The sequence below is a fragment of the Megalops cyprinoides genome, chromosome 22 (genome assembly GCF_013368585.1).
Source record: "Megalops cyprinoides isolate fMegCyp1 chromosome 22, fMegCyp1.pri, whole genome shotgun sequence".
Taxonomy (NCBI): Eukaryota; Metazoa; Chordata; class Actinopteri; order Elopiformes; family Megalopidae; genus Megalops; species Megalops cyprinoides.
The window spans coordinates 18,323,685-18,342,196 of NC_050604.1; the positions used below are offsets into that span (position 1 = coordinate 18,323,685).

An 18,512-nucleotide genomic window follows, 5' to 3' on the forward strand; every position below is an offset into this window, starting at 1 on the left:
TCATGCTTTCAACCTCAATCTCACACTCCCTCACAATATACGTGTGATATGTTCACAGATCTTTTTTAACAGTACAACTGGATTAGCAATTCTGATAACTGGCGCACTACTTGTACAGATGAATTTCACGATTGTTGTTATGGTTTCAGACCTGTGATTTTGAGCCAGAAAATATCCACTGTGTATAAACAGACACAGCTGTTGAGGTTAGCCAGGGCTTTTTTCTTGCTTGATTGTTTTGCTGTCTCTTTTCTCTGCTTCATTGTAAATGTTTTGATAGCTAAATGTTTCACATGGCCAAAATGAGGTTCAAAATGAAGTCTAAATTTTTAGACTATTTAGTTCCTGCTTTGTTAATGCCAGTCAAATAAAACACATATGGTAATTTATTTTTGTACACTTTTTGTAATGACATTTCTCTTTACATAACATATTAAATCCTTTAATAATGTTTTAACATTATTTAACATGATTTAACACTTCATGAATTTGACCCATGTAAACTATTCAAAACGCAACTAAAGACGTTTTACAAATACATATGCAAAAGGTCTTTCCAAAGAGACCGAGTCTGTCCTTTTTACGATTCGTCACAAAGACCAGCAGCAAACTCCACCAGAGTCCTCGTGGGCCTTCCGGACATGCCCTTGCGCAGGTATGGGACCTCGTCTTTGTTGGACATCACGCCGGCTATGTCCAGGTGCGCCCAGTGCGGGACGGTGACGAACTCGCGAAGGAAAGCTGCCGCAGTGCAGGCTCCGCCGGACCTGCAAGTCAGACAAACCAACAACAGCGCCGAATGAATGGAGCTTCATCAGGAATCAATAAAATCCCTGTCTGCCATTAACCTTTTCACATGCGAGTGGAAAATGAGATGCGCTTGTATTAGCAAGGACCGTGGCATTTGCTTGGAGTGACAGCCAATTAAGCAAAGCAATTTTTATGTGGGCGTCTTTTTTTTCCCCCACAAGGCGGCTTCTGGAGACTCACGGCACAAGCTCCTCTGCCATTTACCCACCGACTGTATTTCCCGATGTTGTTGAGGTCAGCCAGCTGGGAATCGGTGACCTGCCGGGTGTAGTGCTGGAAGAGGGGCATCCGCCAAACTCTATCACCTGTTATGATGCTTGCCTAAATCAGAGATGTCAGATCAGTAAACAGCATATACATTACTATATATTAACTGCAAAGGTAATAAGACACAAATAATTTTAAAAAGGCAGAAGACCCATGACCCACAGAGGTAACAAGTAGCTATCAAAATACTTTCCCACTTTTGCAGCAGGATAAATTAATTATTTTGAAACTAGAAATCTAGTTCAATATCTTATCACACAACAATCCTTGTTCATACAGATGTACCTTATGCAGCTGACTCCACAACCAGTCAGAATTGGTAAAAACTCCAGCAGCAGCAGAGCCCAGGGCAACATCCATAGCCCCTGCAGATTGAAGAGCACAAGTTCTCCCATTCAGCATCAGAACCTTTTATTACTTCTTATTTGCCATGGTAACTGTGATAGGCAGAACACCAATCTGAAAATGTATTTACTATGTGTATGGACAGAACTGTTATTTCAGTAATGGGTACATTTATTACAGTACCTGTTAAAGTCGCAGCATTGACTATAGCCTTTGGGTTAAAACTGTGTGCATAGCAAAGAGCATCCGCAAGTATGAGTCTGCCCTCTGCATCCGTGTTGTCAACCTGAGGTAAAATATAGCAATGAAACATGCATGATTTCCTCATTATAATGACAGTTTCATAGTTTATAAAGTGTTAAGAAGAAGTCCATTCAAAATGTAGACATTGACAGTATACACCCAGGACTAACACACTGTTGAGGTTAGCATATGCTGTAGAACTGACAACCTCCTTTTGATAATACATATCACATGTCTCCAGCCAAAAGAATGTCATGCAACTCAGTGGTAAAAAGTTAATGCATCTCACAACAGTATTTTTTGGAAAAACCACAAATGTATACCCTTAGAAATAGCATATCTACTCTCTGAATTGTATCTTTATGTGATATGAAACCTTTTCAGGGAGTAATAACACCATTACTTTGAGATTCATCTACCTTTCTTACTGACTCCAGGCACTTAAAGCTACAGATAAGGACACTTATCTTGTCAAAACACTCATGTTTAGATATCACACTGAAAACAGGTTCCTCAATATATAAATTGTGCAACATATCAAATGCTAGCTTTTGGCTGTATGTCTTTAAAACTAAAGAAGTTTTAAACACACACATATACATATAGGTACATACAGTACATGCATACATACAATGACCATTCACTGACCAATCAAATAGCATAGTTAATACCACTAAGGTACCTGTATAGTTTTTCCATTCTTTGCCCTGACAACATCCCCAGGTTTATTTGCCTTTCCACTGGGCATGTTTTCACAAAGGGGAGCCAGACCTTGAAACAGTCAAACACAATTGTAAGAACACACATGAACCTACAGGCATGTTTTCAACAAACATAAGGACAACATGGAAAATATCCTAACCATGCAACCGTTTGCAAGATGATAAAAAATAAAAAAACACGTGTTGAAATGAACTTAATGTCACATGTGCCTTAGCACCGGGAATTGGAATCTCACCAATTATGTTGACAGGAAGTTTCAAGGCTGCTGCAGTGACAATAGAGGAACAGACTGTAGCGGCTCCACCCATATCAGCCCTCATTGCGTCCATGCCTGAGGAGGGCTTCAGAGAAATGCCACCGCTGTCGGCAAGAAAAGGGCTTAATTAATACACATTTCATTGCACTGACCCATTGCAGAATATATGTTCCACTCTACTTAACCCTCTATAGCGGGAATGTTATCATTTACCTATTGTGTGCATTTTTTTTTTTATCTTGTTAGACAAAACACTAAATTGTCACTTAAGGACCAAAGGAAGAGGAGATAACTGTGATAACATTCACCTGTCAAAAGTGATTCCTTTTCCCACTAGTACTAAAGGTGGCTGACTGGAATCTGAGCTTCCATTGTAGTGCAGCTCAAGGAAGACAGGGGGCTCCTCTGAGCCTTTTGAAACACTCAAGAACGCCCCCATCTGCTGCTCCTCTATCCAGGACTGCGACCTGTGAGAAAATCAATGTCCATTACTGTGCAACTGCTGGAAGTAGACAGTTACTGCTTAAATATATGCAATATCTTGCCTTGCTTATATATGTTACTGTGTTTGCTTGTCTTAGTGCAGCTCTTAAGTAGCAGCTAAGTAACTAAATTGAGTAATTATACATCCAATTGTATAAATGAGTCATATGCTAATTACAGTAAGCTACATAAGCCACTCTGAATAAAAGTGCAAAACAAACAAATAATGTAGCAAATACCTGCTCTAAAATTTATGAGAAACCCAGACCCCAAATGTGATTTTTTTTCCTTATGCAGGTGTAAATCTTCTGCAACTTTCAAAACATTTGAAATTCAGCAGTCAGTAATATGATTAAGTAAAAGACATCTTGGTCTCCAGAAAAAATCCTTACCGTTTATGAATGGTAACTTTATCAGAGAAAGGCGCAAGCCGCTGCTCTATGGTATTTGCAAAAAATGTTGGGGTGACGTGATTGGCTGGAGCTTCCATCAGGCGCCTTGCCAGATTCTGTCCCTCTCCGTACAGCACCCCCTTTTCCCAGGCCCCGGCCTCAGAGCTGGAAAACATTGCCATCACACCTTTAAGGCTCCCTGTGCATTCAGACGTACAGGTAGCATCACACTGGATGTTAGATTCAAGTTAAAGTCAAAGTACTTTTATGATTATAAGGCCACTTCATTCCAATTTTCTTCATAACCTTTGTGTTACTGTTTTCGTACATCCATAAAGCAAAGATTTGTGAGATTTAATATCCATTTTTTAACACTGACCTAATTCTCCTCAATCTGTTGAAAAATCAATTAATATTCAATTTAAAAATCTTTTCTGAGTAGGAAAATCTGTACATTTGTACATTTACAGTATGGGTATACCTATTATCGTCAATGAATATCGCATGCTTGTATTTGACTGTGTTTTCACTGCACCTGCCATGCAGCTTTGTTTTGACCGCCTTCTTCTTCTTCTTCTTGAACTCGTCATATTCAAACAGCCCCAGCACTGCGCCCTCTGCGGCCGACTGGGCGTCGCCACAGGGGTCCACCTCCACCTCCGGAACCTCCAGGTCCTGAAGCAGCCTGCAGCCCGCTGCAAGACACACGTGCAGCACGGCTCAGAAACAAGCTGCAGCTTTCATTGCAACATTACCGTGCTTATGAGGTGCCGTGATTTTCCCTGGGTTTGGCTATGCTATGGCTGTGGTGTGGGGAATTTCATCAAAAGCAGTTGGTTTCAGGGGCTTACCATTATAATCATAAGTATAATCATAATCACCATTACAATCATAAATTGGGCGGGAGTGCAGCGTAGTGATTAAGGAGCGGGACTTGTAACCAAAAGGTTGCCAGTTCGATTCCCCACTTAGGCTGTATCCTTGGGCAAGGTACCTAACCCACAATTGCCTCAGGAAATATCCAGCTGTATAAATGCGTAACATTGTGGAAAAAACTGTAACCGATGTAAGGCACTAACATAAAAGCGTCTGATAAAACGCTAATAATGAAAAGAAGAACTACAATGGAAAACTGTTAAAAATATATGCATGCAAATACATACACATTTTTTGCTCAACTGAATCACTATTCCTTCATTTGAGAATTGCACATTTGTTCCTCTAATCTCTCAATTTTTACAGTTAGGTAGCTTGCAGCAAAGTTTAATAACACATGTTAGAATGCATCTCATCAGCAGGCCAACTAAGGCATGTCATAATTCGTCACAAGAGATTTTGTGCTATTTTGACATTGCTCTTTCATATTTTACCCTGAAGGTAGAGTGAACATTGGCCCCAGATCAGCTGTTGAGTTCTTCATTTTTAAGAGAGAAACCTGATCCTAGTCCAGCATATGCAATCACTGTGCATGTGTGTTATTAGTCTATGTGAAAATGACAAGACATTTTACCTGAAACAGCAGCTCGAATATTCTCTTTGCGATTGTCCCAGCACTCTTTATCACACACATCTGCCGAGCTTTTACCAAGACCAATAAGGACGACACTGGAAAACTCCTACAATGAAGCAGGAGCAGATGGAAAAATGTAATGTATTGTGAAGAACAAACACAGTCATCAAATTAAGGTTTAAGCAAATGTTAATTAATGGTTTCAAATTTGAAACAAGTCTTCATGGACTTGAATATCACTTGCCACTTTAACCAACAACTGAATCAAATTCTAAAATATAGAACGAGTGATACATTTATAAACTTAGCAATAAGGTAACTCTGAATTCATTTTTAAAAAATATTTTCACGTATTTCTTTCAACATACCTTATCAACACCATAAAATATCCTGCTTTTGCCCTTTTTGAGAGCTGGTCCAGATCTATAGTGTGTCAGAGAGGAAGATAATGAACGTTCGTGACTTCCATGGTAGAAATGTAAACAGGCAAACAGTTTAATGCTTAACGTTAATTCGCTGGAATATTGGAGTATAGACAGCACATAAATGATAATTTCAGTCACAATCTCTTCATTCGTGGATGTCGTTTCAGACTCACATGGTCAATAACTCTCTCAGCTTTCCTGAGAGTGCTCGGTCAAAGTTCTCAGCAGCCTCTGTGAAATGTACACTGTCATCTTCTTTTTCTTTCTCATATACACCCAGGACCAAGCCCTGTGGACGAAACAACAGCGAGCTCATAATGGAGGTGTGCCTCTATTACTTATGAACAGTCACTTTGACGAAGTGTTCGTTAACGCGTTTCGCTACCTACAATAAAATAATAACAATATGCACGATGCGGCGACCTTGTAGCTAACAAAAATTTAAGTAACTGGTTAGCTTGGCAGGAAGTGAAGATTTCGGAAGAAGGGAGGACATTTTAAATGGACGCTAGCTAGTTAGCAAGAAAACCACACGCAAGAATAACCATCGTAACATTAGCTAGAAAAAAAAAGAAATGACAAACTTACTTTTCTGGCATTCCAGCAGTTTTGGGATACTGAAAAAGATCTGCAGCAGTGTCTCCTTACTCCAGGTAGTATTAATTTTCTAAACGGACGCAGCATCATGGACTGGACAATCTCCTATCACACAAGTATACTAGCGAATGTAGACCTCAATCTCAATAGCATTCACAGTGTTACATGTACCCAACTCACCATGCGTAAGGTTGTCTGACAACCTTTAACTGTCGCGTTTGCTATGTCATCAGAGAGCGACACATGCATTAAGGGATTATTGTAAAGTGCGTGCTCCGTGTTGTTATTATGATTATTATTATAGTTTGGGTATCCTTTCACAGAAAATATTGTTTGTTTCCCTACATTATTCACAATTTTCTACAGTAAGTTGCTTATTGGGAATGCAAAGCCCATTCTTCACCTGACGTATCTACGAAGCTGTTGATTTGTAGTTATACCCCTAAAATTATCAGTCGGAATGAACATTAAGAGGATTGTAACTGTCAGTGTTTTAAATAAGGTTCATGTAAGCAACAGAAGTATAAAATACTGAAACCGTTCAATGCAGAACTATTATTTATTTATTGCTATATCGAGTTGTTATTAATCACATCAATGCTGTGCAAGCATGGCATTGAAATTTTAATGTTGAAGTGTATACTAGTTTATACCTTAAATAAAATAGTCTTTATCCTCAGGAGCGATATTCATCTAAAACCATATAAACCACTATATAACCACTTCTTAGTTGCACAAACCAGGTGATACTGATAGATACTGCCTAGAAGCGTTGACTTAAGAAGAGCTTTAACTGTCTTCACATAACAGGTAGGGTCAGGATTAGATCTGAGGAAGGTGAACCTGGATCAGTTGGTGGCAGCACCAAGTACCCAAGCGGAAGGGCACAAGAAATGTGAGGTACAGCATAAGTCCTGATGAAGGCAACGGTAGAGCTTGTGTTCCCATGTCATGTGACAGTCTTGACATTGATGTCAGCTTCATTGTATAATTGTTTTCCATATAAGATTCACTGAAATAAGATGAATGAAAACTAGATGTTTGTCATCACATGTATTATATTTACATTTTACATAAATGCTGAAAAGATGAATAGCTTGTTGAAATACACTGTACAAAAAGTTTCATGGTGTAGGTGCAATTCACTGACAGACCATTCTGTTAATTTGCTTATCAGATCCTTTCATCTGGGGTGTGTTACATAGCTTAAACCTTACAAGTTAAAACCATTAATGCCTCTTCAAGGACTCAAACCTGCATTCTACTGTCCACAAAACCAGACTCATAAACAACTACTCCATTCTGCAGAAACTTGGCAACATGCCCCCCCCCCCCCCCCCCCCCCCCCACAAAAAAAAAGCGAGCCTTGCGTTCAAATGTGGAGAAAGTGCTGGAAGTGGTGGTAATCCAGAGCTGTGAGTCCGTCTCAGTAAAGGAGGTCCTCAGCTGTTACAGTGGGCACCTCTGGCTTCTTAGTCTGTATTTTTGGGAGATGGATTTTACTCATGGCCACCACAATAAAGTTCACGCCATGTGTTGCCGCACTTGCCACACACAGCCAAAAGGAGAAGGCATAGTCCTCCTCCAGGATGACAAACTGGAAGATGTCTTCTTTGAAGTTGGCCACTCTCTCTGTTAGACGGTGGTGTTTCATTGCTGCAATGAAACAGACAATGGCAAACACCCCAAACAGACCTGGAAAACCATAGAAAGGACCAGAGTTACAGGCCACCAAAATACATGCCAGCATTTTATTATTTTTTGTTTTTTATGTATGAAGATGAAATGCTTATAGTTTGGCATAATGAATTTCAATGCAATACACTTTTTCCCAGAGGAATTCTGAAAAATTACCACATGACAACTTAGGCCATCTTGTTAATTTTATTGATGAAGGTGTAACTAGGTACTTTCTTCAGGGGGGTGTACTTATATATTTATATTTACATGTAATTAATGTTAGTTAAGGGCAATGGCAATGGCACTTTGTCCTGTAATTGTTTAAGTGAGTCTCATCGCTGAATGTTCAGGTCACTGTTGGATCAGTTCAACGCATCACGCTAGCAGCACGGAATGCAGAATATAATGCTATTGTTATTATACTGTATATATTTCAGAGGTTTTATTTTACTTTATAAATCAAAAACTGTGTGGAGGATTATTACAATACACTTCAAGCACAACTTTCCTATATTGTATTAATGAGGTTCAACATACCTGCAAAAAAGTTCCATAGGTATATCCCAGACGGCCCTTTTATAGACTGATATGGAATTTTTCTTGCATTATAAATACAAAATGCTAAAGTGACCAAAGCAAAGCCTATTGCAATAAAAAGGAATAAGATGATGATCACATGCAGCCCACCATTCAGTTTCCTCACAAGTTTGGGGAAAACTGCAAAATAAAAAATACATATGTTTACTTTTAAACTTCCAACATACTGAATTAATTCTACTTCTAACATAATTACAACATTTTGTTTGTAAAATTTTGATATAGTAATTTATCTATTAAAAACGTAAATTGTTTTTTGTTTGATATAATATCAAAAGGGCAAAAGTAAAACAATTTGGTTAGCAACATAGTACAAGCAGCAGTGTCGGTTCAATTATTTGTTTGCACCAAAGACTTCATCAGTTAATCAGAATTGAATGCAGCAAATAATTCTAAAATGGAAGAACAAGAATAGAATACAGATTCACTTTCATTGAATGAAGGCAATATTTTCCTAGAAAATAAAGACTCATGCAATGGATTACAGCAACTCACAAAAACCAAACAGATTCTTACTGTAGATCCTGGATCGTCGGCTTCCTAGCCCACACTGCCTGATTTTGCCTCCTTGAAAGAGCCCAAAATAAATATCCCCGATAAATTTCACCAGCTCCGGATCCGATGCATTAACCAGCTCTGCTCCAGTTTTGCACAGGATTCTCCCGGTCACCCACTTCTCCGTCGAAAGAGCTACAACTATCAGGACAACTGAGGCGATGCTGAGCACAGAAGCCAAGGAAAAAGTGATCTTCTTCCAGATTCCAGGCATTTCATTGCTTATGATACTATGGCCCCATGTTGCCTAGCTGCAATACGATGCCAGGTTGTGTCAGCAATCTCTTTTGTAATGCAAATGTGCATCTGGCATATCCTTGCCCAAAAGGTATTGCATATAAACCTCATTTGAGAGTCAAAGTAATGTTAAAACATTTTTTGAAATACCCAGTCTAACCTGAAAACTAAGCATCGCCATTAGCAGGATGGAAATAAAATCTACAGTGCTCGAGAGATCTCTCTTACCTCAGGGGGAAATTCTATCTCTTGCACCGTGCTAGTGTTCCAGCAAGTAGTTTAATTCCCCCCCCCCCCCCCCCCCCCCCCCCCTAAAACAACACCTCTAACATTCCTTGCCAATGGCAGGCTGTCAGTTCAAATGTGGTGCAGCCAGGTCAAAATATTGCTTTATAATGGTTTAATTTCCAGTCGTATCTACCAGAGACATGGCAATCGTTATCAACACCCCTGCCGTACCCTGGATCAGATGTCACTGCAACCAACTCCCACTCGCCACCCCCACTTCCCTAAATGTCAGCCTCCGCACACAAGGCATGGCCAATTCTTCCAAGCCACAAAGCACCAAGCAACCAAGGAGGAGAAAAGGTCATGTTTAATGATGCTCAAACCAAATTATGTCAACATGCAGCTATTAAACATAAAACCATTTTGCTGAAGGTCTGTACCATTGTTTGTAATTTTGTGGTTCGAGTAAATGCTCAACTGTTATGATGTACTGTTTTCTGTGCATTAAATATGTTTGTCTCCAAATGAATTAGATCAGCTGCAGTTCTGTCCGAACACACCAGCATTCTGAAACAGTGTTCACTGTGTTTCACTGAAGAGAAGCTCTGATGCAGAGTATATAACCACAGCAGACCCATATATTCTCATATGATTATACTTGTAGGACTACAGGTCACGGTTACACTCACGAGGAATCCTTTGTTGCTAAAATAACAGCAGGTTTGCAAGCCCTGTTGAAATAGACAATGCGAAGTCCGCCGCGCTGGCGGTGGTGCTGTGCGCTGCACTTTCCGTGCTAAACGGGATTAGTGGTGGGAGGGACAATGGGAGGGACCAGCAGAGTGCACGCTAGTGTCATTACCCTGCTGCGGTGGAGGTTGTTGCAGCCAGCGGTTCGTGTCAGAAAGTTTCGGACCAGAGACGGGTTAGAATGGCAGCGGGGGAAGCGCACCGAGTTATCGTCTACGGGGGAAGAGGAGCCCTGGGCTCCAAATGCGTGGAATACTTCAAGTCCAAAAGCTGGGTTAGTTCCATTCGTTCAAGCCTGGTCGAATGACAATTTGTTTTCACTCCATGCTCATACCATGCATCTGCGTATGGGATCGAATAGCTAACCAGCTAGCTAGCTAACACCATGTGTTAGCTAAATGGTCATGTAGCAAGTTGTTAATATTTATTTCTTTAAAATGACGTTACTGTGAATTGGTTTGTTGATCTGTTTGGCTGGTGTGGTTGCGTGCATGTTATGACATGACCCCGTGATCAGTTCATAAGAGGGTGTTATAAGCCGTCTAATGTTGTGCATGCTTCGAATCCATAATTTGCTATTAACGACTGTCTGTGTTGTTTTGCAGTGGGTTGCCAGCATCGACATCACCGCTAATGAAGAGGCGAGCGCGAACGTGCTGGTGAAGCTCACTGACTCTTTTACAGAGCAAGCGGATCAGGTAGGAGATGGTATTTTCCTCTGACTCAATGTCCAGTCGCCAGGGAGATGGTTACTTGCTAGCGTACAGATGAGACACATTTTATAGGCTAGATCAGAACAAATGCGCTTCAGGAAGTACCGGTACATGTCGATATGCACTTTGCTCCCAGATCGTACCAGAAGGAGACGGTTCAGACACGACACAGCGTGAATCAGTTCTCCTATATCCCGTTTGTTGTCCCGCTTGCTGCAGGTGACAGCGGATGTCTCTATGTTGTTGGGAGGTGAAAAAGTGGATGCGATCCTCTGTGTTGCAGGGGGGTGGGCAGGTGGTAGCGCCAAGGCTAAAGGTTAGTGCCCAATATTTATGTCTTAAAATACAATGGAAACCAGTCGATCTTAAGCAGAATGAAGTCGTTTGAAAAACGTTGACATTTGACAACAACTAGAGGTACAATGGGATTCTGAAGAAGCAAGCCCTTGGACCATTTTACTCAGTTATCAGAACAATGGTCACCTTAAAAGAAATGCACCATATTTGGGGAAAAAAAGGTAAACCCCTAAACAGCACCTAAACTGAGAGTTAGCCCTATGCTAAACCCCTAAACAGCACCTAAACAGCAGTTTAGGTGTTGTGAGAGTTAGCCTTATGTGCATACAACCAATGAAACTGCCAATTCTGCCTGTAACTAAGTACCCAGTATTTGGAAGCACTAGGCAAGGACCACTTTTCTTAAGTACATATTTAATTGGGAAAAATAGTCTGAATTAGTTACATCTAATTAAACAGACATTGAGTCACCCAGGAATACTCAGTGGCCCTGGTGTATTATTGTTGCCATTGTCTCATAAAGACCTGTTGTTTCGTCCATGATCTCTTCTAGCTCTGTACAAAAACACTGACCTGATGTGGAAGCAGAGTGTCTGGACATCAACCATCTCTAGCCATTTGGCCACCAAGCATTTGAAGGAGGGCGGCCTGCTGACATTAGCAGGGGCCAAAGCGGCCCTGGCTGGAACCCCTGGTAGGAATTGTGTGGATTTTCATTGTTGTTATTAATTCGCTTGGCAGACACCCCTGTACAGGGTGACTTACAGTCCAGTGTTGTCCTTTCATTCCACTGGGTGTCATACTGACACAGGTCAGGTTGAGTACCTTGTTCAAGTGTGCTGTCGGCAATATTGGCTGCTCATATGCATTTGCCTTTTTCAAATAAGATGGAGAGATAGAGCCAGCCTTGCACAATCTTATCAGTGACACTGATTCAGCCTTGACATATGGAGGGACAGGGCTTGCTTCCACACAAACAAGCAGGCTAAATAAACATGAGCGTTGTGCTAATATTCATGTAGATGGAATGAGCCAGCAGTCTCACAGGAAATTAAAAACCTGAACATAAGTAGATTGTGTCAAATGCAGCCAATCATTCACACAGGAATGGAAGAGGTACATGCGACTTTTATGCCAATGTGTAATCTGGTCTTAAATTGTAAAATAACTACTAATATGTAGTTTTTTTTTTTACTGTCATTGCAGAAAAGCCATAAATTCCAATGACTGAAAGCCTGAAAATGTCCCCTATTAGCCATTCATAGCACCAGGAACAATATGAGGGCCAACAGAAGGCATCAAAAATGCCCTCTCAGCAGATAGCCCAAAGGATGCATTATGTGCCAATCTAAGGGAGCGACAACTCAGCATGTTTAACTGTTGCTTTAATCTGTGGGTCTCTGTGGTGTCAGACCAGAACTGAAAACCTACCTTCTGTTTCCAAAACCTGTGCAGTCTTGTGTTTGATCGGGGCTACATTGTTTATACTGTATTTCAGGCAGCTTTTGTTTTGCTCGTTTTGCATTGTGAGTGTTAATGTAGAGGGGGTGAGGGGTTAGAGTGTGTGGGTGTGGAATATACGATTTCAGGGACATTCCAGTTTGGATTTTAAGCAAAGTAAAACCATACAGTGTGGAGAGTGACCAGGCTTACAACAGATCTTTGATCTGTCCTTTTGACCCCACCCCACTAATCACCAACATGCACATACACACACTCACAGTCACTCCAGTAACAGGTTGAATAACCATAAAAGTATTGTCTTTAGCCATTTTGACTTGGGTAAAAAAGTTTTTTCTTTTACTTAACAATAAGAACCAAATATATATTGGCAGATGGCTATTGTGACGTGTGGTTCTTGAGAAGTAGTCTTGGAATGAGTGCTCCACACCCCAGATCTCATTGGTTGTTTTTTCTAAGGTAACTGTTACTGGAAGTCTGACATGTTTATGACGCAGAAAAAAGACATCAGACAGAGACCTGGACCTGCACTGTTTTAATTAGCGCCAGCTGGGAACCGATTCCAGACATCCTAGTCACAAGCTTCAGTGGAGGAAGGGTTATATTAAGGACCATAAAGAGAACCCAGCACCACTTCCTTACATTGCATTGTCCCTCTAACATTCTCTCTCTCTCTCTCTCTCTCTCTTTCTCAGGCATGGTCGGATATGGCATGGCCAAAGCTGCTGTTCACCAGCTCTGCCAGAGTCTTGCTGGGGAAAAAAATGGCCTGCCACAAGGCTCCGCTGCGGTGGCCATCTTGCCGTGAGTGACAGGAAATCATGTGCTCTGCTACTGAGTGTTAGGATCTGCTGTCACCTGCGAGCTCCATATTGTACTGGGATCCACTGTAATGCATTATGTCTGACTACATCAGCCATTAGAGTTTGGATCCACTGTAATTCATTAGGTGTGACTGCATCTGTTATTAGAACGTGGACCCACTGGCATGCATTATGTCTAAAGGCATCTCCCATTACAGTTTGGATTCACTGTAATTAATGCATAATGTCTGACTGCATCTGGCATTAGACCCACTGTAATATTTTGGTCCCATACTGCTCAGTTGTTGGGTTTTGTATTAGACAGCCTTAGTTTTCACTCTCTCCATCTGTTCATCATTACAGCAATGACTCTGCAGTTTTAACCAGTCAGACCGCCATGTGAAGGAGGTTTTTTTTTTAATGTAAATCTCTTACATTCTTGAGCTTTGGCTTAAGACTGTAGATTTTTATTCTAAACTTACTTTTTAATGCATTGTTTGAATCACAGCTGGATGGCAGTGTTATTAAGCATCTGCCATCTCTACTGGAATCATTTCAGAAGAGTTCCATATTTGTGTGTTGCAGCAGTCAAATTAATGATAATATTGCATCTGGTTTTGTCTAGCTTCTTACTTTATTGCCATTACTATCTTAAAGTGCCTGTTGGTTCCATTTCTGCATGTGTTCATAATGTTTGAGAGCACAAATCGGTGTTAGGGCTCATGCATGATTTTATTGAGATTCTTCTCATGTGTTGACTTGCTTACAGTGTAAACAGTAGTAATTCCTCTCTGTGCCCTGCTCAGTGTAACCTTGGACACACCGATGAACAGAAAATCCATGCCTGATGGCGACTTCAGCTCTTGGACGCCGCTGGAATATGTTGCAGAGTTAGTGGCTCCGTCTGTGTATGTGTGTGTTTGTGTGTGTGTGTCTGTACATGTATGCGTATGTGTGTGTGTTTGTGTGCATGTGGGTGTGCGTCTGTGCATTTGTGCATATGTGAGTGCGTGTATGTGTGTGTGTGTGTGTGCATTTTTGCATATGTGCGTATGTGTGTGTCTGTGTGCATGTGGGTGTGTGTCTGTGCATTTGTGCATATGTGTGTGTGTGCATTTTTGCATATGTGTGTGTGTCCATGTGCGTGCACATTCATGCTTCCGGACAGAGGATAAAGAGAGGATGTCTGCAGCTGGCCGCTGTGACTCATGCTGGGATTGTTACGCTGACAGTCACAGCCCTTTAATTACAGCATTAATTACACCACCTCCGTCCAATTTATATACATTCACATTCTGAAGCACCTGTAAAAGTAATAACCTGTATGAGGAGAGGACCTATCACGCTCATCTTACAAAGCCAGTATGAAGGATCAGCTCAGAAGCTATGCAAGATTCGAATGCATTTATGTTAATTTCTTAGGTATAGCTATGCAAGATTTGAATGCATTTATGTTAATTTCTTAGGTATATATATTTTTTGAGACAACCACTTTCTGTCTTGACTGTATAAGAAAGTGCAAGTCTGACTGACAACACCCTGTGAGTACACTTGCTAGACTATAAGCAACCAGCCAGATGCACAACCTAGGGCTTATAACGTGGTTCCATGATGATGATGGTCAGGATTACTAAAAAAATAGACTGCCTGTCTTTTGTGTTACATTAAGACTAGATGGGGGTTTAACTTGATTTACTTAATCACTGAAGGCGTTGACAAAATTAACGGCATTTATTCATACCTGAGAGGGAGGGTTTTAGAATTCACAAAAGACACAGGAACCTTTAGTGTGATGCCCCTTTCACACAGTAGGGTCTGCCATTGCAATGGTTGTGGAAATGTAGCAAATCTGTCCTGTGTCTATCCTCCAGAACATTCTTCAGCTGGACGACAGGAGTGGATCGCCCTGCGTCGGGTAGCCTGGTGCAGTTGGTGACGTCCCAGGGAAAGACGGAGGCCACAACTGTGCAGCCGTGAACAGAGCTGCAGTGCCGGAGAGCGCCCCCTAGCTGTAGGCAGTAACACCTTTGCGAAACCTGCACGCACTGTAGATCTCTCCTGCTGGTGTACCTGTTGATGTTGCACAAAGTATGGAACCAAAAAAACATTTGTGTCTTTTACACGCAGTCAAAAACGTAGCTGTTCAGACCTTTTCCGTGGAGTGGCCTTACCATGTGTTTACACGATTTACACGTGTGTGTGTGTGTGTATGTGTGTGTGTGTGTGTCTTTGTTGTATGTTGTTATGGAAAGACTGTGAGGTGGTTTGTCCCCTGACTTTAGAAATTTGTATTTTTGTAAGTCATCAGTGCCATGTTTAGTCTCATTAGCTGGCTGCGTTTGTATTCAAATGGTATTATGTAGATTAAAAAAGAATTCATGCATTTCAATAAAAACCAAAAAAAAAAACAATTTCATTGCTAATGTATCTTACTGTATATGCAAAGCAGGTTTTCTGTCTCTTGTTATTTCTTATTCTTGTCTGATTGGCTGTACAGTACAGCAGTCAAGGTGTCTGATGTAAAAAAATTAATACTATCACTGTTGTGACTTCATGAGAAACACTAGAGAAATTGAACTCAGATTTCAATTGATTTTATGAAGGTACTGGTCAAAATAGCTGCAATATGACAGCATTTACCACTAGAGGGCCCACTTATATAAGTTAATTTGACCGCTGACAAATATTTTTGAGACATGTACTGTATTCTCAGTGTTAATCGTGAAATAAAAGTTTGACTAATCCCCTGATGTGATAGAATTTTCTGCATGTTGTAACTTTGACCTTAGGTTTTTTTTCGCCTCTGTGACATCATTGATATCTAAGTTTCTGAGGGTTCCCTTCATACTTTGGAAATTGTTGTAAAGCCAGAAGATGATGCACAGAAATCTTTGCTGTCCCCAGTTTGACAGCCTGATGTAAGAAATCCCAGCCCCTGTACAGATTCTACACTAATCCAAATTCTATGGATGGCAGACCTTCAGTAAATTCAGAGGTAATTGTTCTACACGTCCGATGGGAGGAGACACGGTGTTCAGTTACCGCAGCCTATCAGTCGGACTACCTCTGTGAGAAAGATTAGAGTCCCCGTGTACAGTCTCAAAGAGAGGCTAGATGCTCTTCTTTGAATTAGGTCAGCTGTTCGGCCTGTTGACCCTTTAGCGTTTTAAACTTACCCAGTTGAAAAACAGGTGTTCACAGGAGACTGTGATCTGTTGTGATCTCGGATACACCTGCGCCGAAAAAGATGGCCTGTTAGTAAACATTCGGATGACAGCTGTTCATTGTTTCCGTGCTGGTTCTTGCAGTACTTCTGAAACATGGTCCCTGGCCTTGTGGAACTGTAAGTTTGAAAGCCAGTGATGATAAATGAGGATGTGTTGGTCGGAGCCGAAAGGGAAAGGAAAAGGGAAACAAAAGGCACATTTTAGGATTTTACTACTGGCTGAAGTCCTCTCAGGTGTGTTTGAAAAGACCAGCTTGCTCTTAATACCTTTTTGCAAATGAATCAATCCCAGGCTGTGAGTTATTACATAAGATATATTTTCATAAAACAAACCTACACCACCAGGGAAAAGGACAGTCAGTTTATTTGTTTTCATTTTAAATGATGAGTCATTAATTTTTATGTTCTACATGCATCTTTCCAATTTGTGTCTGTTAGTACTAAGCACTCTGCATGAGAGATGTGGTGGAATCATTGCACTGTTCACGCTGTATGTTTTTTTGCACAAAAATGAATGCTAATTCTTCCTACAGCCTTGAATCGGTTAAAATGGCCTTGAGCCTTGAGGTTAAAATTAATTTTGCATAATATTACATTTGCTTGAAAAGTATGTAAATTTAAAAGCATTGTTACCATATCGTCACAGGTGAATTCTAAATCACATAGCATTTTGGTAGCATGATTTGTTTAACTGTTGCTACTTGTCAGATAGATGCCACTGTTTGCTAACCTAAATGGCCACATTAATTGGACCAGCTGGGAGAATTTCACCCACTGGTGCTTGAAAGTGCGTGGACAAAACTCTGTGAAAACAGCCCGAGGGGCTTACATTTGGGTAAAGCATGTCCTATTTGCTAATTTAATAAAATATGGGTATTTTCCAGTGAATATCCCAAAAATGCTGGGACCTAACTAATAATGTCAGGTAGTTTTCCAGAAGGGTCTAAGTTTTGATAGTGTGTTGCCTTATCAATCAAGCAAGGATTAAACTTGTAAGGGGTTACTCTCACAATTAGCTAGCTAGCTGATATTACTTAAACCTACAGAAAAAAAAATCAATAAATGCATTTTCAGTAAAAATACAGCACATGCTTTCTTTAAAGCATACAATGAGTGACTGAAGTTAATGTATTGCCTCATTAGATAATGTAGCTCGATGCTGTGTTGTTAGCACTGCGCGTTAACTAGCATGTAAAATCACTGAGCCCACTGTGGGAACTACACTAGCTAGTGAATTTTAATGAGTTATATTTTCCTTTCCATTGTACTGTCCTGTTGTTGATTATAGCTAGCATGTCTAGCTAAGTGAACAGCTCAGGGCATAACTAATAATATATGAAGCAAGATAATCATACAGTGTAGTTCAGGTATACTTACATATTATATACAGCTTATATAACTTATACTACTTATACAAAGGCTGAGGCTTTTCCCCAGGCGTTCTGACCAGCACTTGTACTGAAGAAGTCTGGAATGCTATGTGCACACCTATTGCTTCATGAATAAAATATAATGCACACCCATTGCACCTCAAGGTAACTTATGAATATTGCATTTATTAGAGTTTTAAGTGATAGCACAGTAAATATTGCATTGCACACTACTAACAGGAGTTACTTCAGATCATTAGTTTGTGTTTGTGTGTAGAATATGAACATGCTGAGGAACCACTTGCATGGTGCAGTGGGTTAGTGATTGGCGTTCGGCATTGTTTTTGAAGGGCATGGTGAACTGGGGGCCAGGTGGCAGAGAGCTTGGGAGGGCAAAGATCGCTAAGCAACATGTTTACAGCAGGACAGTGCACCATTCTTTAATTTAGCTCATCAATGTCTGATCCGTTTCTCGACCGCAAATGTTAGGACAGGAAGAAAGCTGCCACCTTTACAGACTTAAAACCATGTCAGGGAAAAGACT

The 18,512-nt window shown here is 40.7% G+C and overlaps 3 protein-coding genes across 3 annotated transcripts; 1 reads left to right on the plus strand and 2 right to left on the minus strand.

Moving 5' to 3' along the window:
- Positions 1–499: 499 nt before the first annotated feature.
- Positions 500–6,239, minus strand: lap3 (leucine aminopeptidase 3). Its single transcript, XM_036517186.1, has 13 exons — positions 6,043–6,239; positions 5,628–5,743; positions 5,398–5,452; positions 5,030–5,135; positions 4,055–4,214; positions 3,520–3,684; positions 2,953–3,111; positions 2,624–2,748; positions 2,348–2,436; positions 1,606–1,708; positions 1,363–1,442; positions 1,019–1,131; positions 500–767 (listed from the first exon to the last, which is right to left on the minus strand). Exons 1-13 carry the CDS (start codon positions 6,139–6,141, stop codon positions 581–583), a joined length of 1,557 nt encoding a protein of 518 aa, XP_036373079.1. The 5' UTR covers positions 6,142–6,239; the 3' UTR covers positions 500–580.
- Positions 6,240–7,477: 1,238 nt separating this feature from the next.
- clrn2 (clarin 2) lies at positions 7,478–9,097 on the minus strand. The gene is made up of 3 exons (XM_036516451.1): positions 8,845–9,097; positions 8,269–8,448; positions 7,478–7,746 (listed from the first exon to the last, which is right to left on the minus strand). Exons 1-3 carry the CDS (start codon positions 9,095–9,097, stop codon positions 7,478–7,480), a joined length of 702 nt encoding a protein of 233 aa, XP_036372344.1.
- A 1,129-nt stretch (positions 9,098–10,226) lies between these two features.
- On the plus strand, positions 10,227–15,704 carry LOC118769755 (dihydropteridine reductase-like). Its single transcript, XM_036517054.1, has 7 exons — positions 10,227–10,372; positions 10,704–10,796; positions 11,031–11,127; positions 11,662–11,802; positions 13,265–13,373; positions 14,179–14,262; positions 15,244–15,704. Exons 1-7 carry the CDS (start codon positions 10,280–10,282, stop codon positions 15,347–15,349), a joined length of 723 nt encoding a protein of 240 aa, XP_036372947.1. The 5' UTR covers positions 10,227–10,279; the 3' UTR covers positions 15,350–15,704.
- The last annotated feature ends 2,808 nt before the right edge of the window (positions 15,705–18,512 follow it).